The sequence below is a fragment of the Balaenoptera acutorostrata genome, chromosome 12 (genome assembly GCF_949987535.1).
Source record: "Balaenoptera acutorostrata chromosome 12, mBalAcu1.1, whole genome shotgun sequence".
Classification (NCBI taxonomy): Eukaryota; Metazoa; Chordata; class Mammalia; order Artiodactyla; family Balaenopteridae; genus Balaenoptera; species Balaenoptera acutorostrata.
The window spans coordinates 57,095,500-57,118,753 of record NC_080075.1 but is presented as its reverse complement, the minus strand read 5'-3'; the positions used below and the strand labels follow the sequence as shown (position 1 = coordinate 57,118,753).

Below are 23,254 nucleotides of genomic sequence, written 5' to 3'. Positions count from 1 at the left end.
ACATCAGTGAGGTGCAATGAAACTAAAGGTAGCATAAACCAAGAAAGTAATGCTTTGTGAATCACAGTGTTATTATTTTAAAAATACCTTCTTGCTTAAAGAACAATGCCAACTCTCAAAAATGTATTGAATATATGCAGCTACTGATAAATATAATAATCACTAATTGCAGGAGGAGGCTAATATTTTAAACAAGATTTATATATAATTAGCTTAATTATATTTATGTATATAACATATATATAATTTGTTCAAATAACTATTATTATACAAACATATATATATATATATATATATATTTTTTTTTTTTTAAGGATAAAAATCAACTGAAACAAAATTAAGATGGATCCCCGCTCTTGAACCATGCTTTGTTTGAAGAGAAAATCTAGTTACAGAGTCCTGATTTCTTTTAGCCACAAGCATATATCCTAGAGCTCAGAAGTCCAGGTGCCCACTAGGAGACTGAAGGTGATTGCTCTGTATCTATTTAATCAGAAATCACATTAAGGCTTTCTTTGCACCCAGCATCTCCCACTGGAGTCTTCCAGAAGGTGGGTACATTCAGAGAATAGGATTTGGTCCATGCTGTTGAACACTATCCTGGACAGATTGACTCGATTTGATTGAATTTCCTTTATTACCCTGAAGTGACACAGAAGAATGAGAAAATCTGTTATTGGACACAGCGCCAGCCAGAGGAACCACCTCAGAATCTGACCTAAAGTAAAGGGTAATCAAAACTACGATGAGATATCATCTCACACTGGTCAGAATGGCCATCATCAAAAAATCTAGAAACAATAAATGCTGGAGAGGGTGTGGAGAAAAGGGAACCCTCTTGCACTGTTGGTGGGAATGTAAATTGATACAGCCACTATGGAGAACAGCATGGAAGTTCCTTAAAAAACTAAAAATAGAACTACCATACGACCCAGCAATCCCACTACTGGGCATATACCCTGAGAAAACCATAATTCAAAAAGAGACATGTACAACAATGTTCATTGCAGCACTATTTACAATAGCCAGGACACAGAAGCAACCTAAGTGTCCATCAACAGATGAATGGATAAAGAAGATGTGGCACATATATACAATGGAATATTACTCAGCCATAAAAAGAAACGAAATTGAGTTATTTGTAGTTAGGTGGATGGACCTAGAGTCTGTCATACAGAGTGAAGTAAGTCAGAAAGAGAAAAACAAATACCATATGCTAACACATATATATAGAATCTAAGAAAAAAAAAAAAAGGTCATGAAGAACCTAGGGGTAAGACGGGAATAAAGACAGACCTACTAGAGAATGGACTTGAGGATGTGGGGAGGGGGAAGGGTAAGCTGGGACGAAGTGAGAGAGTGGCATGGACATATATACACTACCAAATGTAAAATAGATAGCTAGTGGGAAGCAGCTGCATAGCACAGGGAGATCAGCTCGGTGGTTTGTGACCACCTAGAGGGGTGGGATAGGGAGGGTGGGAGGGAGGGAGACGCAAGAGGGAAGAGATATGGGAACATATGTATACGTATAACTGATTCACTTTGTTATAAACCAGAAACTAACACACCATTGTAAAGCAATTATACTCCAATAAAGATGTTAAAAATAAATAAATAAATAAATAAAGTAAAAGGTAGGGAGCAGAATATCAAAATATATCTCTTAAGGCAATATTTTAATATACTATGGCCATTTTTTCTCTTGGTACTTGTTTTAATATAAAAAACACCCCCTAAACCACAAAATATATTTCCTTCCCAGTTCTAAAAATAAAGCAGCCTAAGTACTGCTGTGAATTTTTTCATTAAAAAAATTGCTTCTAGAATATAAATACATATTCTTGCTTCAGCCTGGCCACCTGGACTCACAATTTTATAAATTGTATAAAAGTATATAGTGTTAAGATGTTTACTAAAAATTATTAATAGGTTTTCTGAGTTATATAATTTAACTTCCCTGTGACTATTTTATAAAAAGTATTACCTCCACTAACAAAATAATATGTTTGGCTTGATAGATTAGTCATGTACTCATACGACACTACAGGTGTACCGAGCACATTATGGCATGTGGTTTGGATGTCATGGAAACGCCGAGAAGGGTGTGGCCATAGTGTGGGGGAACTTAATCAAAACCAGTTGTCAGCTGACTCTTTACTAATTTTGTTCTTTTCAGAATAAAGACGTCAGCTGTCCTTTTCTACAAGACATTTCATTTAGAAGACTTTCCTGAAATACTTTCTTCCTGAAATAGACAAAACTGTAGGCTGATGTGTCATTTTAGTTAATCAAAACAAGTAGGCAAATTAGTCTCTTTTATTTTTTTAATGAATGTAATTTAACGGTATTTAATTTGCATACAGGAAAGTTCACCCGGGGGAAAAAAAAAAAAGTCTGCATTATAGCACTTTTGTAAACCTCAACAAAGCCCTTCATTAGGAGACCTAATTGATTTTTCCTACCCACTCCTGGGGGAAGAAAGCTATCACAGTACCTGCTTATTCACTCAGAGAAGAAATGGGTGTGCCGGGTGTTTCAAGCAGAGATTTAGGTTAAAATGTCCTGTGGCTCTGTTCTTGCAGGGAGATCTTGGCCAGTGCTTGCTTTGAGCATTCAGGAAATCTGTTTTTCTGAGCAATAGGGGAACATCGCTTGTCTGCTTGGTGACCTCCCCATGGGCCCAATTTAGTTCAGCTTGCAACCTTCACTGGAATTATTTTATTTCTTGTTTATTTAAACCTTGCTTTATTCCAAAAGAGGGATTTTAAGGCTTCTTACAGTGACACACAGAATATACCATATAAAATAAAGGAGAAAGCGAGGGCAGTTGGACAGTAGAAAGCCAGGAAAACATCATGAAGGCAGGAATAGGACCGGTAGAGAAAAGATGTGCTATAGAGCACTTGTAGTTGTTCAGCTTAGATCATCCATTTGGCTCTGAGTTGCACAAGGACCAGAGCAAAAAGAGGAGGAGCAGTTATAAGATTTATAGTGTCCGGAAGTTGAAGCAGAACTAGTTGATCTGAAGTCCAGTTTCTCCCAGTGTTGAAACCTGACATGATTTCTCCCACGGGTCCTCGTGAAGATGGCGCTCTGTGCTCTAATGGACCAGCTCCTCAAAACATGGCTTCAATAAATATGGCTCTTTTTGTATAAGTCCTTACATGTCAGCAGATGGCCACAGGCCAAACTGTAAGTCTGTAAAGACAGTTCTTCAAGGCGACTTTCACTGAATTTTCTTTTTCAGTAATTAGTTTTCTCTGAGATTCTCCAGCCTTTCTCCATCTTTCTCTTCTCACTTCCCCCCAAGTCTTTCCCTGCTGCCCATCCTCACTCTCCCCATTGGCATTTAGGAGACTGAAAATACTTCAACTTGGAGAGTCTCAGAAGACTGCCCTTGCCCTCCCCACTGACGGAAAGAGGCTCACCTTGGGGCTTCTAGCTCTTTTAAGCAAGTGGGGCCTGGCACCTATGGTACAGTCATCTTCCCTGACCAGTGCTTATCACCCTGGGTCTTGCCAATGTGCTCCCTGAATGTATATTTCACAGGTGAAAAAACTACAGTCCAGGGAATTAAAAGAGCTTGCCGGGCTTCCCTGGCGGCGCAGTGGTTGAGAATCTGCCTGCCAATGCAGGGGACACGGGTTCGAGCCCTGGTCTGGGAGGATCCCACATGCCGTGGAGCAAATGGGCCTGTGAGCCACAATTACTGAGCCTGTGTGGCTGGAGCCTGTGCTCCGCAACAAGAGGCCGCGATAGTGAGAGGCCCGCGCACCGCGATGAGGAGTGGCCCCCGCTTGCCGCAACTAGAGAATGCCCTCGCCCAGAAACGAAGACCCAACACAGCCAAAAATAAATAAATAAATAAATAAAATTTAAAAAAAAAAAAAAGAGCTTGCCTGTGACAAGTAACTCAACATTTGCTGGCAGAGCCAGGGCTACACCCTTCTCCTCCTGCCTCACACGCTACAGCCGTTCTCACCATGCTGATCCCGCGTACGATAAAAATATCGTAGTGTTTGTGGGCCTCTTTCTGGTTGGGAGTCAGTTGACAATCACTGCAGAAGCTTTCTTAACTGTGGCCTATAGATGTGAGAGACATCATCACAAGGAATCAGATGGCTGGTGTGTTTAAGACTGGGACCATATCAAGCCGGTAAGATACCTTTTTGCATTAAAACACTCTGGTTGAAACTGCTTTTCTCAGTACTATGGATGATTATTAAAACTAACAATAGCTAATATTTATTAAACACTTACTGTGGGTCAGGCACTGTTTTAAGCACTTTAAAAGTATCTTATTTAACGCTTACAAGAACCTGTAATGAAGCAGGCAGGCGTTTTCATTACCTACAATTAATAGATGAGAAAAACTGAAGATAACTGTGTTAAACACTGGGTTGGGAATGATTTAAGGATTGAGAGGGTACAGTATGAGGTTGGGAGAAGCCCAGCCTGGGACCTTCTTGTGAATGGCTCTATTTCACTGGTTCTCAACCTGGTGGAGGGGGGCAATTTTGCCCCAGGGGACTTTTCTATTGTTATAACTGGGGCAAGGTGGTTGCTACTGGCATCTAGTGGATAGAGGCCAGGGGTGCCGCTAGGCCTGCGCAAGACAGCCCCACACCCCTCCCCCCAGCAAAGAACTCTCCGGCTCCAAATGTCAACAGAACCAAGATTGAGAAACCCTGTTCTGTTTCATGGTTTTAAAATAGTCTAGGTATCCATTCCCTTTTAGATTCTGTTCCTTCTTATCCAAAGTAGGAGAATTGCTTACCCTCAACCAAAACAATGGTGTTTCCTGTGATGCTACATTTTAATTTTGCCCTGTCGGTATGGACCTAGAAGAATAAGTAATCATTTAGTAGTTTTCACAAGAAATATCTGTATCTGTGTATTTTTCCTTTATGTGTTTAACCACAGACATTATTGGAAGAACAATCTAAGTTTTAATTAATTATTTAATTACTGTTAATCTGGTATCCTTTGACATTTTGAGTTTTCTCTCTGTTTGAGGATGCTTTCCCACCCCAAACTGCTCAGGGGAACAAAGGTGGATGAATAGCAACAATGCTTAAAAACTAAAGTGGAAAACATACTGGTATGAGGATATGGAGTAGCAATAACTTTTTTTTTCTCATATTAACTGGTGAATGTAATGTGTCCATATACGAATTTTTGAATCCTGCATTAGAATGTTCACAGTAGGCTGATGGCACAGGGGGCGGTATGCTCTGTGTTTCTCAAATAAATGAGTAAACCAGTTCTGTTTCGTAGAAAACCTGCAGTAGGTCCACAGAAAGAGCAATCTCTTACCTGGGTATTCTTCATTCTTAGGACAGCTTTTATTCCACAGTGCAGACTGCCATACCCTTCTGTGGAAGACTTCATTTTTGGATGTGATTTTCAACCTGGTCTTTTAGTTATCAATCAAAAACACATTTTCTATGTTGTCCTCATTTACATTTATTTAATGCTTAAGGTCATTTGTGACCATTTGAGTGTATTTCAGCATATGGAATCAGGGAATAATAGATTTCAGCATCATGCTGTGAAGAGAGATTGTGTTTTTACAAGACATAATGTTGTTTACTGGGTGTTAATAATCACTAATTAATAAACATATCTAGAATTCTAAAATGTTGCATTTTGAGGAACAAAAATGTCAGGTGTTTAAATTATGGAGTGCAATAGTATTTTCTATCATCCCTTCATAAAATAATGAAGTTACATAAAGAAGCAAAATGTCATTGTTCAACGCAGGATAGATCCAAAATGCCTTTGTTTCTATTTATTGTTCTCAAAAATGCTATTTCTAATATATTGTTCTGAGATGTACCTGGACATATAGTCTGTATGTCAGTAGTCGTACAGAAACTTCCAAGATGAGGGTTTTTTTTTCTGTCTTTATTTCATATTAATTGTGGTCAGTTTCTTTTTTAACCACTGTAAGCATTTTGTCCAAAGTCTACGAAAGCACGTTGCCAGGAAACAGGTGGATGAGTCAGTCCTTGAAATGCCTTGATCTCATATTAAGGAGCTACTTGACCACTTAACCTTCAAGAAGCTAAGAGGAAACTGCCAACCAATGATGTAATAATCAGCATTCCCCTTCTATCCACTGCTTTCCCACCCATAACCAGTACAATATGATGAAAGCATTAGCTCCATGTGAGAAGAAATAAAAGGAAACCGTTCACAAAAGAGCTGAGATATAGTTCAATATTCTTTTTTAGTGCCTGAATGCATATGCAGAATTTCTCCTCCAAATTGGAGGTGTGGAATAACAGTAGCGACAGATAACTAAGAGGTATTTACCATAGCTACAAAGCCCACACGTGAGCCAAATATTTCTGCTATTAAAAAGCACTTCAAAGCTTGACATGAAGTTTGTAACAGCTGAATGTCTTCTGTGACTTCATTTGCAAAGATGTAAAAGCAGAAAGGAAAATCGTGATATGAGAACTGTGAACCTCGGAAATGGTGGGTTTTTTTAAAAAAAAAAAAGAGAGAAGGCACCCAGAAATTTGACTGGCACCCCAAGCTCCTGTTCCCCCTGCTCTGCCAGTGTTCTCAGGAAGCAGCATTCCTCCTGCTACCAGCCTCTTCCTACAGGGCAGACCCAGTTGGTGAGTGGCCTGAAACTTATTTTGAGGGCCCTCTTTAGGAGAATGAGTTCGATTATACGTTACTTTGGCAGATTTTACAGAAGCATACAGCCATGTGAACCCATCACTGGGGCTGTTTGTGAGCCCGGGAAGGGGCCTGTGAGAGGGAGGGGCCCCCAATGATAGGCTTCATTAGCTTGACAGTAAATCCATTCCTGCTCTCATAACCACCAGCAGCCTTGCCTAGAATAATGCTCTTGCCTTCCAAACTCTCTTATTCCCTCTGTTCCATTTTAATCTGAGTGTGATTGTTGCTAAATATGAAAGATGTGTTTGCAAAAGCCTGGAAGCTTTAGCCTTGGCTAAGAAAGATCTAGGATGCACATATATGAAGGATATAGCCGTTACCTCTCACAGATCTAAATACAGTCATTTGATGGTTCATTTGTTGGCTCATCCATGCAGCCACCTATCAACTTAACTAATATACCCAAGGTATTCTGCCTTCGAGAACATAAATACAAAGTTATAGCAAATAACTCTTGAACAAAGAAAATCATGCTACTAAATATAGCTAGAGTTTGGTGAAAGAACAAGGATATTTACAGCTTCTCAATTGTTAGGTTTATCTGAAGCTGTCTTCAAACCTGTGACTGTCTAATTAAAGAACCATTCAGAGCTTTTGATGTCTGCATATTTCTAGGTGTTCCAGAATTAGTGAATGGCGTCATTCTCTGGTTAATAGTAGTTAACAGTTACAATATTTTAAAAAATCGATTAAATATACCCTGCTGTGATATTAAAAGTAAGTTTCTACTTAAGAAAAGAGTTTATCTTTGTGTGAAAATTCTAGTGAATTTAGACCTGTGACTTTTTTTATTATTCTTTAATAAACCATTAATTTTAATAAACTGTGGAACTCATAATAACTTTTAAGACTGTTTTATAACCCAAATTTTACCTTTATGTGGGCCCCTAGGATTGACTATTGGCTCCATTGCCCTACTGCTTTTTAAGGTTTATGTCTTCTTGGAGGCTCATTTTCCTTTAGACATTAAATTGGGGATGTGAAAAATGATTTAAGAATGTAAATCCCAACCAAGGGGGATAAAATTCCTGACTTATTCAGGCCTTCTGCAGTCTGCCCTCACTTTCCTCACTCTCTTCATTCAGTGTAGCTTCTACTGCTCCCCAACATACACCCTCTCCTTGGGTCACCCAAGCCTCTTCACTCTTCTCCAACACATTTGGTCCTCCCCATCTCTGGTCTTTGCCAGTCTTGTTTCCCTCTTCCTTATCCATCTAAATCCTTTCTTCTAGGGTGGCTTAATTACCATTTCCTCCTGCCTTCTCAGGAGGCAGCTTGCCCTAATCTTTTCCTTCTTTTAACTTCTGTTGGCCCTAGAATAGTCCCCCAGAAAACATGGCATATTCTCTCATTATTCAAAGTGTGTTGTCTATTTTCATGTTCATTGGTTCATTCATTTCTTGGTAAATATTTCAATCACCTTCTGTCTGCCAAGTACTGTTTTGGGTTGCTAGAGATGTAGTGATGAACAAGACTGAGAAAGTCCATGCCTTCTTAGAGTTCACATTCTAGCAAGGGAGACATAATTTTTTTAAAGGGAAGGACTCTACTTAATATGTTTTTATATTCCCTGAAGCAATTAGTACACTTTATCCCTGTTATAGGAAAGGTTTTAAGATTTGTATTTGGAGCACATTTTGAAAGACATGATAAATGACATGATAAATGAAAGATAGGATAAGATATGAATCCACAAGGCTTATGGGACCAAACAGTTTTTTAATAGAAGAAAGTCAAGCTCTAGAGATTCAGACATCAGTTTATATATCAGATAGCTGACTTTCATTTCAGGATAGGCTTCTTCTCAGGCATGCACATATAGTGTCTGTAGACACTGACATTGTGAGTAGGCATTTATCTGTCCTTTGTCAGGTTGAAGAGGAAGGTTAGAAGAAGGTAAATGAGATAAGAAAGCTGAGGGCTCTCTAGAAATTTTCTGATAAAATATACCTGTTATGAGTTTTGCTAGAGTCATGGTAACAGAATCTCAAGAACTGCTGAGAATTCTAGAGATGCCACAGTCCTGTTTCCTTCTGTTGCTATCTTGGATATGGGAAAATGAAATACCTAAGTGTACTTTCTATTACTAACATTTTTTATTTGCTTGACACATTTATAGAAGGGCCCGTATCCCTACTATTTAGTGCTTAGTGTTTCTTCACTGAAGAAACCAGCTCCCACAGGGTGAATGTTACCCAGTTTTAGATATTGTGCTAGAGTTCTCCTTTTTGTGTTTATATGAGCCAGATTTTAAAATCTGGGGGGCATGGTATTTTTAGGGGCCCTCTTAAACTGCAGCAAATTAAAAATTAAGGCCTTTTCTTATAGAACAATTTGTGTTCACTCTTTGGACATGCCGATCCTGACTTTTTATCAAGGTCAAAATCTCACTACCAAAAATTGGCCAGGTTCTATATTGATAGCCAGGTGTGCATGTCAGACTACTGCGTCCTCTGTGAAAATGCCTTCCAGTTTTAACAGAAAAATCCCTCCTTCATAGAAATTTATATCACAGAGCGTACATATCAAATAAAAATGTCTTAATTTTCAAAGGAGTTCCTCACTTTAAAATGGACAAGGGGGAAGTCTTTAAAATTTTTTTTGGAGAATGCCCATATGAGAATCCATTGCTAAAAAATAATTTATTTTTTACTTTAATAATGGACATGATTTATTTTCAGTATTTGGCTACTATAAACAGTGCTGCAGTGAAATGTATCTGTACATAAACTGTACATTTGCAAGTAAGTGTATCTACAGAGCAGATTTTCAGAAGTAGACTTTGTCTATTCATGTGGCCTTATCAAACTGTAAATTACTAAAGTTTGTAATATATTATCATATCTGTTAAGACTAGTCTCTTGCCATTATTCTTTCTTCCTAGAATATTCTAAAATCATGTTGGTATTTGTATTATGGTGACATTTTCATTGTGACTGAAAAAATATATATGAATTAATTTACTAAGACTTGACAGCTTATGCCTCTGAGTCTTCTATTCAAGAACTGGAAGTTTTCTTTTTAAGCTTTTTTAGGTGTTTCCCTAGCATTTAAAATGTTTCTTCATTTCTCTTGTTAAGTTTATTTTTAGAAACTACCTTTTTTGTTTCTTTTATAAATGAGATCTTTCATTATATTTTATAACGGGTTATTATTTGTATGTATGTATATAAAGAAAGCTATAGGGTTTTGTATAGCAAATGTTTAGTCACCTCAATGAGTTATTATTTCTAATACCTTGTCAACTTATTCTCTTGAGTTTTCCAACTAAACAATCACATCATCTGCAAATGATGGGAATTTTGACTTCTTTCTGATTCTTGTATCTTTTTTCTTCTCTTGTATAATTTTATTGGATAAAAAAAAATCCCAGCATGATATTAAATAGGTATCTTTGAGTCTTGCTTTGTTGGGAATCCTCTGGTGTTTTCACCATTAAATATGCATTAGCTTTTGAGTTGAAATAGAAATGATATTTTCTATCTTGTTAAGGACTTTATTTTATTGATTCCTGTTTTTAAAAGATTTTACCATAAATAAATATGGAGCTTTAGCAGATGTCTTTTCATCACGTATGGAGATGATCAAATTGTTTTTCTTATTTCAGCTATAAGCTCTACAAATTATTCTGATACTAAAGTTTGAGAACTTCTGCTCCAGGTGATCATTTCTGTGATTCTGAACTGACTTTAAAGCTGATCCCATCCTCTGGCTTTATGTTTTTTTGTTTTTTGTTTTATTAATTTATTTATTTTTGGCTGTGTTGGGTCTTCGTTTCTGTGCGAGGGCTTTCTCTAGTTGCGGCGAGCGGGGGCCACTCTTCATCACGGTGCGCGGGCCTCTCACTATCGCGGCCTCTCTTGTTGCGGAGCACAGGCTCCAGACGCGCAGGCTCAGTAGTTGTGGCTCACGGGCCCAGCCGCTCCGCGGCATGTGGGATCTTCCCAGACCAGGGCTCGAACCCGTGTCCCCTGCATTGGCAGGCAGACTCTCAACCACTGCGCCACCAGGGAAGCCCTGGCTTTATGTTTTTGTTTGTAACTTAGCCAAAATAAACTTATTTCAGAGTCCAAAAGGAAGACAGATTTCCCTAACATTTGGACCACCTATGTTGGTGACCAGTGTATTCTACACTGGTTAAGGAGGACTGGTAAACAGTTTCGAGATCTTGGAATGAAAGACGCTAATTAATTTTTTTACTAATTATATTTGCCATTTCAAATATCTCTGATTCTATGATTATGACTAGTCCAACTTGTGTTATTCATTTCAATGCAATAAAATGTAATTTAGCACCTGATACATGTAAGGCACTGTGATGGGCCCTTTAGGGTTACAAAGATGAGTAAGTTGAGGTTTCTGCCTTAGGAAGCTCAAGATATGCAGGCAGATGAGAGATAGACACTTGCCCCACCAGCAAGATGTAAGAAGAGTCTGCTCTCATTGGGTGCTTCATGATGTGTAGAAAGAGACAAGCAGCCAGTTCAAGGTGGGGGGATCTGAGAAAGCTTTATGAAGGAGGTGGCTGTTCGGCTTTGGTTTAGCAAATGAAAGGCAAGGGAAGAAAAGCAGCTGAAGAGGGCATTCTAGGTATGAAAAGCAGGGAGGACACAATCAAAGGCATAGAAGTAGGAAAGATGTGTCTAGGCAAATTTAGTTATCTAGTGTGATGAATGGGGAGAGGCTAGAGGCCACAGACCATTTAGGAAGTCATTGCATTGGGGCAGAGGGGGAGGTGAATGGGACAGATCGTGTAAAGGGACTTCTAAGGTGTCGGGCAAGGTTCTATTTCTTGATCTGACTGGTGGTAACAAGGGTATTTGCCAAATAATACTTAGTTAAGGCATATATTTATTTCACCTGGCTTTCTCCTTCAGTGTCTTATTTTACAATAAAAAGGGTTTTCTGTTTGTTTGTTTGTTTTAAAGGCTTCTCAGTGATTCCAGAGAAAGGGAAAGAGGTAGTCCAGGCCTGAATGAGAATGGAAAATGGTGAACAAAGAGGGGACCCATTCTGGAGAAGTGACCGTGTGTGGGAAATAAAGAATACAGAAGAGTAGTAAGAGACAGCAGTTTGGGGCATGCTGCATTTGAGGCGGTGCAGAACATAAACCTGTATTTGCTTTGTGACAATAACTAGCAAGTGGTGAAGAATAACGGTTCAAATCTCAGGAAAGTGTTGTGCTAGAAAATTTGGAGATCAAAATCAAGAGATAAGAGCAGAACTATGGAAACTAGAGCGTCAGAAGAGAAGATGGCCAAGGACAGCATTTTGGGAAATGACTGTTTCAGGAGCAGAGTAATAGGGGCCTGGAAGGGATACTGAGAAAGGACTGGAGACAGGAAGGCTGGTTCAGGGTGGCGTGGTATAATACTGCTTCTTATTGGAAGCAGGTCCAGGATCGGGTGATCAGCAGTGTCAGCTGCTGCAAATTGCTGTAGGTCAAACAAATTGCAGAGCAGTTCTAGTGACTGTTGTGAGAAAGGTCATATTGCCAGGACAGGTGAAGCAACGAGAGTAGGCTATTCCTGCGAGATGTTGATGGCAAAGGGAAAGAGAGAAATAGAGTGTGGACTAGAGGGAAGCAGAGTTGCAGGAGGAGTTGGGCATGTTGGCAGGCATGCCAATACAGCTGAGGAAGAAGAAATAAGTATGATGGGGGCCAGTGTTTGATGGAGCAAGGACCTAGAGCAGTGCTTCTCAAAGTAGGGCCTCCAGACCAGTAGCATCAGCATCACTCGGAAATTTGTTAGAAATGCAGATTCACAGGCATCTCAGTTTGTCTCACTCCAGACATACTGAATCAGAAACTCTGGGATTAAAACCCAGCAATCTGTGTTTTAACAAACTTTCCGAGGATTCTGATGCATGCTCAAGTTTGAAAATCACTGACTTAGAGGAAAGAGAAAGGAGTGGTTTTATCCTGCCCATAGGTTGGGAGGTGGTTCTCTCTGACAGGACGAGTGACCCTACTTAGAAGAGAAAAGATGCAGAAGAAGAAAAAGATGATATCAGATAATCCCAGGCTCTCAGTAAGGTCATCTGCTGAGAAATTTTTTTCAGTGTGAATTTTAAATCACAAGGTAGGAGTCCTATCAGAAATTGACTTGGCTTTGCGTTTCAGGTTGAAACGCCAACCTCAAAGCCAGAATGAAAAGACGTAAGTTAGTGCAAGAGTAAGGGAAGGGAAACTAATATTTATTGAGCACCTATAATACACTTTTATATACCCTGTTTTATTCAGTTCATTATCGTTGTGCAATGCAACCATTACTGTCTCTTTTTTATATTTGAGGGTATCTCTCAGCTTCACTGGCTTGTAAGTGGTGGAGCTGATATTTGAACTCAGAGCTTTCTAGCTGCAAAGCCCAGTATTCTTTCTACTGTATTATACCTGTTAAACTTACCAGGTTTGACATGCCTATCGCTATTAAGATATTTAAAGCATGAGGAATCCTACAATGATTATTGGTTTTATATTTCTATCTGTAGAATGGTACTTTGCTTTGTAAGGCATTTTGAAGAGAAATAAGATTTTGACATTGTGATGAAATAAAATGGAGACACATACATTTTACTTTAGTGTCAATAAAATTACAAGTAAGACTTTGACATGATTTGGGTGTTTGGTCAAACCATCCTTTACATGTCTTTATATATGAATGTTATGCCTCAGATTGTAAAGCTCATATGGGGCAAGGGACCTAGTTATATATATGTATATACCCTGCTGTCTTTCAGAAAGCATTTTCTTTTTAATTTTTGGTTATGGTGAAATTGGTATCCAATAAACTGTATGTATAATTTTATGTTTTGAAATTTGTATACACCCTAGAAACCATCACCATAATTGAAATGCTAAACATGTCTATCACCCCCTGCCCCAAAGTGTCCTCTTGACCCTGGGTAGTCCCTCCTTTCTGACCCTTGAAGTTTCCTCCCTTTCTAGGAAACCACTGATTTGCTTTCCCTTACTCTATATTAGTTTATATTTTCTAGAGTTTTAAATAAATGAAATCATTCAGTATGTGCTTTTTTTTTTCAGTGTTCCTTCAGTCAGTAAAATTATTTTAACATCACCTATGTTATTGCATGTATCAATAGTTCTTTCCTTTTTATTCCTGAGTAGTCTCCCATTATATGGCTAAACCTCAATTTTTTTATCCTTTCACCCATTGATGAACTTTGGGTTGTTGCCAGTTTCGGGCTGTTACAAGTAAAGCTGTTATGAACATTTCTGTAGATGGATATGTGCTTTGCATGGGTATATACTTTAACTTCTCTAGGGTAAATACGTAGGAGTGGAACAGCTAGATCATATAGAGGCATATATTTAACTTTTAAAGAAAGCTGCCAAACTGCTTTCGAAAGTGGTTATATTTTATATTCCCCTCAGTGGTATCGGAGAGTTCCATTTCTCCACATTCTCCTCAACTCTCAATGTGGTCAATCTTTTAAATTATAGCCTTTCTAACAGGTGTATAGAGGTATCTCATTGGGGTTTTAATTTGAATTTCCCTAATGACTAATGATGTTGGATACCTTTTCACATGCTTATTTGCCACTTTCGTATCTTCTTTGGTGATGAATCTATGCAAATGCCTTACCCATTTTTTAAAAAATTGGGTCTCTTATTTTCTTATTCTTAACATACTCAGAGTTCTTTATATGTTCTGGATATAAGCTCTCTATCAGATATATGATTTGCAAAGATATATGATATTTTCTCCCAGCCTGTGGCTTGTCTTTGCATTCTCCTCCTAGCATCTTTTAAAGTGCAGAAAATTTTAATTTTAATGAAGTCCAGTTTACCAATGTGTCCTTTTATGGATCATGCATCTTGTGTCATATCAAAGAAATCTTTTCGGCCTGTGTGCATGCGCGTTGCATGTTGCCGGGGCACAGTCTCTTAGCTCCAGAATTGCTTGGAGAGGGTTTAGGAAGGTGATGGGGACTTTGAATTTGGAACCTCCCTATGGCTGTCAGGGTCTTGGTGCTCTGGATGGGTGTCAGACCTGAGCCTCTGAGGTGGGAGAGCCAAGTTCAGGACACTGGGCCACCAGAGACCTCCCGGAACCACATAATATCAATCAGCGAAAGCTCTCCCAGAGATCTCTGTCTCAACTCTAAGGCCGAGCTCCACTCAATGATCAGCAAGCTTCAGTGCCGGACACCCCATGCCAAACAACTAGTAAGACAGGAACACAACCCCACCCATTAGCAGAGAGGCTCCCTAAAATCATAATAAGTTCACAGACACCCCAAAACACACCACCAGACGCGGTCCTGCCCACCAGAAAGACAAGATCCAGCACCACCCAACAGAACACATGCACCAGTCCCCTCCACCAGGAAGCCTACACAAGCCACTGAACCAAGCTTACCCACTGGGGGCAGACACCAAAAACAACGGGAACTACGAACCTGCAGGCTGTGAAAAGGAGACCCCAAACACAGTAAGTTAAGCAAAATGGGAAGACAGAGAAATACACAGCAGATGAAGGAGCAAGGTAAAAACCCACCAGACCAAACAAATGAAGAGGAAATAGGCAGTCTACCTGAAAAAGAATTCAGAGTAATGATAGTAAAGATGATCCAAAATCTTGGAAATAGAATGGAGAAAATACAAGAAACATTTAACAAGGACCTAGAAGAACTAAAGAGCAAACAAACAATGATGAACACCACAATAAGCAAAATTAAAAATTCTCTAGAATGAATCAATAGCAGAATAACTCAGGCGGAAGAATGGACAAATGACCTCAACGATAAAATAGTGGAAATAACTACTGCAGAGCAGAATAAAGAAGAATGAAAAGAATTGAGGACAGTCTCAGAGACCTCTGGGACAACATTAAACACCCCAACATTCGAATTATAGGGGTCCCAGAAGAAGAAGAGAAAAAGAAAGGGACTGAGAAAATATTTGAAGAGATTATAGTTGAAAACTTCCCTAATGTGAGAAAGGAAATAGTCAATCAATTCCAGGAAGTGCAGAGAGTCCCATTCAGGATGAATCCAAGGAGAAACACACGAAGACACATATTAATCAAACTATCAAAAATAAAATACAAAGAAAAAATATTAAAAGCAGCAAGGGAAAAGCAACAAATAACATACAAGGGAATACCCATAAAGTTAACAGCTGATCTTTCAGCAGAAACTCTGCAAGCCAGAAGGGAGTGTCAGGACATATTTAAAGTGATGAAAGAGGGGCTTCCCTGGTGGCACAGTGGTTAAGAATCCGCCTGCCAATGCAGGGGACACAGGTTAAAGCCCTGGTCCGGGAAGATCCCACATGCTCGGAGCAACTAAGCCCGTGCACTGCAACTACTGAGTCTGCGCTCTAGAGCCCATGAGCCACAACTACTGAAGCCCACAAGACTAGCAACTACTGAAGCCCACACGACTAGAACCCGTGCTCCACAACAAGAGGAGCCACCGCAATGAGAAGCCCGCAAACCGCAAAGAAGAGTAGCCCCCGATCTCCTCAACTAGAGAAAGCCCATGCACAGCAACGAAGACCCAACGCAGCCAAAAATAAATAAGTAAAATAAATTAATAAAAAATAAAGAAGTAAATAAGTAAAGTGATGAAAGGGAAGAACCTACAACCAAGATTACTCTACCCAGCAAGGATCCCATTCAGATTTGATGGAGAAATTAAAACCTTTACAGTCAAGCAAAAGCTAAGAGAATTCAGCACCACCAAACCAGCTTTACAACAAATGCTAAAGGGAGTTCTCTAGGCAGGAAACACAAGAGAAGGAAAAGACCTACAATAATAAACCCAAAACAATTAAGAAAATAGTAATAGGAACATATCAGTAATTACCTTAAATGTAAATGGATTAAATGCTCCAACCAAAAGACATAGACTGGCTGAATGGATACAAAAACAAGACCCATATATATGCTGTCTACAAGAGACCCACTTCAGACCTAGGGACACATACAGACTGAAAGTAAGGGGATGGAAAAAGATATCTCATGCAAATAGAAATCAAAAGAAAGCTGGAGTAGCAATTCTCATATCAGACAAAATAGCGTTTAAAATAAAGACTATTACAAGAGACAAAGAAGGACACTACGTAATGATCAAGGGATCAATCCAAGAAGAAAATATAACAATTGTAAGTATTTATGCACCCAAAAGAGGAGCACCGCAATACATAAGGGAAATGCTAACAGTCATAAAAGGGGAAATCGACAGTAACACAGTAATAGTAGAGGACTTTAATACCCCACTTTCACCAATGGACAGATCATCCAAAATGAAAATAAATAAGGAAACACGAGGTTTAAATGATACATTAAACAAGATGGACTTAATTGATATTTATAGGACATTCCATCCAAAAACAAAAGAATACACTTTCTTCTCAAGTGCTCATGGAACATTCTCCAGGATAGATTATATCTTGGGTCACAAATCAACCCTTGGTAAATTTAAGAAAATTGAAATTGTATCAAGTATCTTTTCCGACCACAATGCTATGAGACTAGATATCAATTACAGGAAAAAAGCTGTAAAAAGTACAAACACATGGAGGCTAAACAATACACTATTAAATAACCAAGAGATCAATGAAGAAATCAAAGAGGAGATAAAAAAAATACCTGAAACAAATGACAATGAAAACACGATGACCCAAAACCTATGGGATGCAACAAAAGCAGTTCTAAGAGGGAAGTTTATAGCAATACGATCCTACCTCAAGAAACAAGAAAAATCTCAAATAAACCTAACCTTACACCTAAAGCAATTAGAGAAAGAACAAAAAACCCCAAAGTTAGCAGAAGGAAAGAAAGCATAAAGATCAGATCAGAAATAAATGAAAAAGAAATGAAGGAAACGATAGCAAAATCAATAAAACTAAAAGCTGGTTCTTTGAGAAGATAAACAAAATTGATAAAACATTAGCCAGACTCATCACGAAAGAAAGGGAGAGGACTCAAATCAATAGAATTAGAAATGAAAAAGGAGAAGTAACAACGGGCACTGTAGAAATACAAAGGATCATGAGAGATTACTACAAGTAACTATATGCCAATAAAATGGACAACCTGGAAGAAATGGACAAATTCTTAGAAAAGCACATCCTTCAGAGACTGAACCAGGAAGAAATAGAAAATATAAACAGACCAATCACATGCACTGAAATCGAAACTGTGATTAAAAATCTTCCAGCAAAAAAAAGCCCAGGACCAGATGGCCTCACAGGCGAATTCTATCAGACATTTAGAGAAGAGCTAATACCTATCCTTCTCAAACTCTTCCAAAATATAGCAGAGGGAGGAACACGCCCAAACCCATTCTACGAGGCCACCATCACCCTGATACCAAAACCAGACAAAGATGTCACAAAAAAAGAAAATTACAGACCAATATCACTGATGAACATAGATGCAAAAATCCTCAACAAAATACTAGCAAACAGAATCCAACAACACATTAAAGGATCATACACCATGATCAAGTGGGGTTTATCCCAGGAATGCAAGGATTCTTCAATATATGCAAATCAATCAATGTGATAAACAATATTAACAAACTGAAGGAGAAAAACCATATGATCATCTCAATAGATGCAGAAAAAGCTTTTGACAAGATTCAACACCCATTTATGATAAAAACCTTCCAGAAAGTAGGCATAGAGGGAACTTACCTCAACACAATAAAGGCCATATATGACAAACCCACAGCCAACATCCTTCTCAATGGTGAAAAACTGAAACCATTTCCACTAAGATCAGGAACAAGACAAGGTTGCCCACTCTCACCACTATTATTCAACATAGTTTTGGAAGTTTTAGCCACAGCAATCAGAGAAGAAAAATAAATAAAAGGAATCCAAATCGGAAAAGAAGAAGTAAAACTGTCACTGTTTGCCGATGACATGATACTATACATAGAGAATCCTAAAGAGGCTACCAGAAAACTACTAGAGCTAATCAATGAATTTGGTAAAGTTGCAGGATACAAAATTAATGCACAGAAATTTCTTGCATTCCTATACACTAATGATGAAGAATCTGAAAGAGAAATTAAGGAAACTCTCCCATTTACCACTGCAACAAAAAGAATAAAATACCTAGGAATAAACCTACCTAGGGAGACAAAAGACCTGTATGCAGAAAACTATAAGACACTGATGAAAGAAGTTAAAGATGATACAAACAGATGGAGAGACATACCATGTTCTTGGATTGGAAGAAGCAACATTGTAACAATGACTATACTACCCAAAGCAATCAACACATTCAGTGCAATCCCTATCAAACTACCAATGGCATTTTTCACAGAACTAGAACCAAAAATTTCACAATTTATATGGAAACACAAAACACCCCTAATAGCCAAAGCAATCTTGAGAAAGAAAACCGGAGCTGGAGGAATCAGGCTCCATGATTTCAGACTATACTACAAAACTACAGTAATCAAGACAGTATGGTACTTGCAGAAAAACAGAAATATAGATCAATGGAACAGGATAGAAAGCCCAGACATAAACCCATGCACGTATGGTCACCTTATCTTTGATAAAGGAGGCAAGAATATACAATGGAGAAAAGACAGCCTCTTTAATAAGTGGTGCTTGGAAAACTGGACAGCTACATGTAGAAGAATGAAATTAGAACACTCCCTAACACCATACACAAAAATAAACTCAAAATGGATTAAAGACCTAAATGTAATGCCAAACACTATAAAACTCTTAGAGGGAAACATAGGCAGAACACTCTATGACGTAAATCACAGCAAGATCCTTTTTGACCCACCTCCTAGAGAAATGGAAATAAAAACAAAAATAAACAAATGGGACCTAATGAAACTTAAAAGCTTTTGCACAGAAAAGGAAACCATAAACAATACGAAAAGACAACCCCTCAGAATGGGAGAAAATATTTACAAACAAAGCAACTGACAAAGGATTAATCTCCAAAATATACAAGCAACTCATGCAGTTCAATATCAAAAAAACCCCAACCCAATCAAAAAATGGGTGGAAGACCTACAGAGACAGTTCTCCAAAGAAGATATACAGATTGCCAACAAACACATGAAAGGATTCTCAACATCTCTAATTATTAGAGAAATGCAAATCAAAACTATGATCAGGTATCACCTCACACCAGTCAGAATAGCCATCATCAAAAAATCTACAAACAATAAATGCTGGAGAGGGTGTGGAGAAAAGGGAACCCTCTTGCACTGTTGGTGGGAATGTAAACTGATATAGCCACTATGGAGAAGAGTATGGAGGTTCCTTAAAAAACTAAATATAGAACTACCATACAACACAGCAATCCCACTACTGAGCATATACCCTGAGAAAACCATAATTCAAAAAGATGCATGTACTGCAATGTTCATTGCAGCTTTATTTACAATAGCCAGGACATGGAAGCAACCTAAGTGTCCATCGACAGATGAATGGATAAAGAAGATGTGGCACATGTATAGAATGGAATATTACTCAGCCATAAAAAGAAACGATATTGAGTTATTTGTAGTGAGGTGGATGGACCCAGAGTCTGTCATACACAGTGAAGTAAGTCAGAAAGAGAAAAACAAATACTGTATGCTAACACATATATATGGAATCTAAGAAAAAAAAAAAAAGGTCATGAAGAACCTAGGGGTAAGATGGGAATAAAGACACAGACCTACTAGAGAATGGACTTGAGGATGTGGGGAGGGGGAAGGGTAAGCTGGGACGAAGTGAGAGAGTGGCATGGACATATATACACTATCAAATGTAAAACAGATAGCTAGTGGGAAGCAGCCACATAGCACAGGGAGATCAGCTCGGTGTTTTGTGTTCACCTAGAGGGGTGGGAGAGGGAGGGTGGGAGGGAGACACAAGAGGGAGAGGATATAGGGATATATGTATACGTATAGCTGATTCACTTTGTTATACAGCAGAAACTAACACACCATTGTAAAGCAATTATACTATAATAAAGATGTTTAAAAAGAGGAAATCTTTTATTTTATTATTATTTTTTTCTAACATCTTATTAAACATCTTTGGCCTTCATATCTACCTAATCTACACATTCTATTCAGAGAATAACTTAATGTAGGGACCTCTGTTTCTTTAGTGCCTTCTGTGTGCCAGGCTCTCTGCTAGGTATATCCATACACAATTCATTCAAATGACATATTTATTGAGCAGCTATTATGTGACAGGGACTGTTCTAGGTAGTGGAAATACATCATGGTATAAAACAGATTTTAGAAATCTCTGTGCCTAGTGTGCTTCTACTGGAGAAAGAGAATTTTAAAAATTAATAATTTATTTATATAGCATATTAAATGGTAATAATTGCTATAGAAAAATAAAGAGCAGGTTAAGGGGGTTCAGGAGTACTGGAGTGGAAATGAATGATTGCAGTTTTAAGTAGAATGGTCAGGGTAGGCAGCTCTGAGAAGGTAAAACAGTCAAGCAAACTTGAAGGAGGTAAGGGAACAAGCCATAGAAGTATCTGGAAGAGGAGCATTCACACAGAGGAAGCAGCCAATTTAAAGGCCCTAAAGCAGAAGTGTATGACTGGTGTATTCAAGAAATCATAAGGAGATAAGTGTTGCGAGAGCAAGGGGGAGAGGAATGGGAGATGAGGTTAGAATGGTAACTGGATTGCACAGGGTCTTATAGGTCATTGTAAAGACTTTTTGGCTTTTACTCTGAGTGAAGAGAGGAGCCATTACAGGTAGTAAATAGAGAAGGCTCACAATTTGATGTCCATTTTAGAAGGATCACTCTGGCTACTCCCTTGAGCAGAAATTGTAGGGTTATAGCAGGGAGACCAATTAGGAGACTATACAATAATTCAGATGAGAGATGATGGTATTTTAGACCAGGGTGGGAGCATTGGAGATAGAGAAAAGATGGATTTTGACATATTTCAAAAGTAGAACTAACTGCATTTCCTGGCATATTCAATGTGGGGTGTAAAAAAAATTAGGAGTCAAGGATATAGGCAAGGTTTTTGGCCTGAGCAACTGGAAAGATAGAATTAACAAGATGAGAAAAACAGTTAATGATATGAATTTGGGGAAAGATAATGAGGAATTCAATATTAGAGATATTAAGTTTGAGATGTCTATTAGACATCCAAGTGGAAATATTAAAATAAAAAGTTGGACATATGAATCTGGAGCTCATGGGAGAGGTGCAGGCTGGTAGGTCAGATAAGATGAAGACTAAAAACTGAGCTGAATTTAGCAATGTGGAGACCTTTGGAAAGTGTGACAAGAGCATTTTTGGTGGAACAGTGGGGACAAAAGCCTGATTGGGAGGAGAGAATTTGAAAATAGATTTTAAACAACTTTTTCATGGAGTTTGCTGCAGAGGAGGAATGAGGAAATGGAGCAATAACCAGAAGGGAGGATAGAGCAAAGAGAGGATATTTTAAGAGGGAAAAATAGCTGCTTGAATGCTGGAATACTGATGGAAATAATCCAGTAGAGAGGAAAGAACTGATAATATAGGCTAGAGAAGGAAGAATTGCTTGAGCTGTACCATAGAACAGACAAAAGGGGATGGCTCCTGTGTATAAGAGGAGGTACTGACTTTAGATAGGAGTATGACTAATTCGTCCATGATAATAGGCAGGAAACAGAGTATGTAGGTACAGATGCTGTTAGGAGTGTAAGTGTGGTGGTGGGAATTTGTGGAAGTTCTCATCTTATTACTGCAGTTTTGACAGTGAAGTAGGAAGCAAGGTCATTGGTTGAAAGTAAGGCTGAGGGAGGAAGTGTTAGAATTTTGAAAAGAGTGAAGGTGGTACAAAATAATGAGCTAGGAGACCAGAAGAGTAAATGGACAAGGGAAATGAAAGAATAACTGCCGGACATCAAGAATCCACTTGTGGTTCATGGTCATGCGTTTTAAGCAAAGCCAGTCAGGATGCTTGTGTGCTTTCTCCAGCCACATTCAGGTCTTGGAGCAGGCGGAGAGCTGGATTTAACAAATATGAGGACGTGAGAAAGGGACGAGGGAGCGAAGGGTGTGTGCGAGGGAATAGTTAAGATGGTTGGCTATGGGACCTACAGTGGGCAAGGAGGGAAGACAAATGTTAGGGAAGAGGAGCAATGACGTGCTGAGAGGATGAGCAGATTGTAGGCCAGTAGGATGGAAGAATGGTTCGAATGAGAGTCCCTTCTATATAAGGGGTGAACTGTGAAAGATAGAGGGGCTGTCAGAGAGTGGGTCAGGGTTGCAGTTATTGGTAAAGACGAGGACTGAGAGCCGGGCTGCTTAATGAAGAAGCCGTGGACTGGTGCCAGTGTGTGAACTGTACGTTACTGAGCTGCAATGAGGTGAGCTCAGAAAGGGAAGGAAGTGTTTAGAAACACTACTGTGACCTCCAAGCCTATGATAAGTGGACTTGTATTCAGAATGTCTTTGCTTTTTAAATCTCATTTGTCTATTCATTTGCTGTTGTATTTTACAAAAGTAACGGTCTGCAACAGATGGGCTATAAACAACAACAAAAAATCTGGTCCTGCCCCACAGCTGAAGCACTGCTGTAGTGTGCATGACTGT

General features: G+C 38.8%; 1 protein-coding gene across 4 annotated transcripts in view; it reads left to right on the top strand.

Annotated features, from left to right (window-relative positions):
- Window positions 1–23,254, top strand: part of CAMKMT (calmodulin-lysine N-methyltransferase) — a 389,839-nt gene that overhangs the window by 335,928 nt on the left and 30,657 nt on the right. For all 4 annotated transcript variants that reach the window (XR_009009842.1, XM_007190086.2, XM_028168508.2 and 1 more), the window contains exon 7: window positions 4,093–4,159. Coding sequence is in view for 3 of the 4 variants with exons in the window: in XM_007190086.2 (XP_007190148.2) it covers window positions 4,093–4,159 (67 nt within the window). In the remaining variant the exon portion in view is untranslated. The remainder of the gene's footprint in view (window positions 1–4,092; window positions 4,160–23,254) is intronic.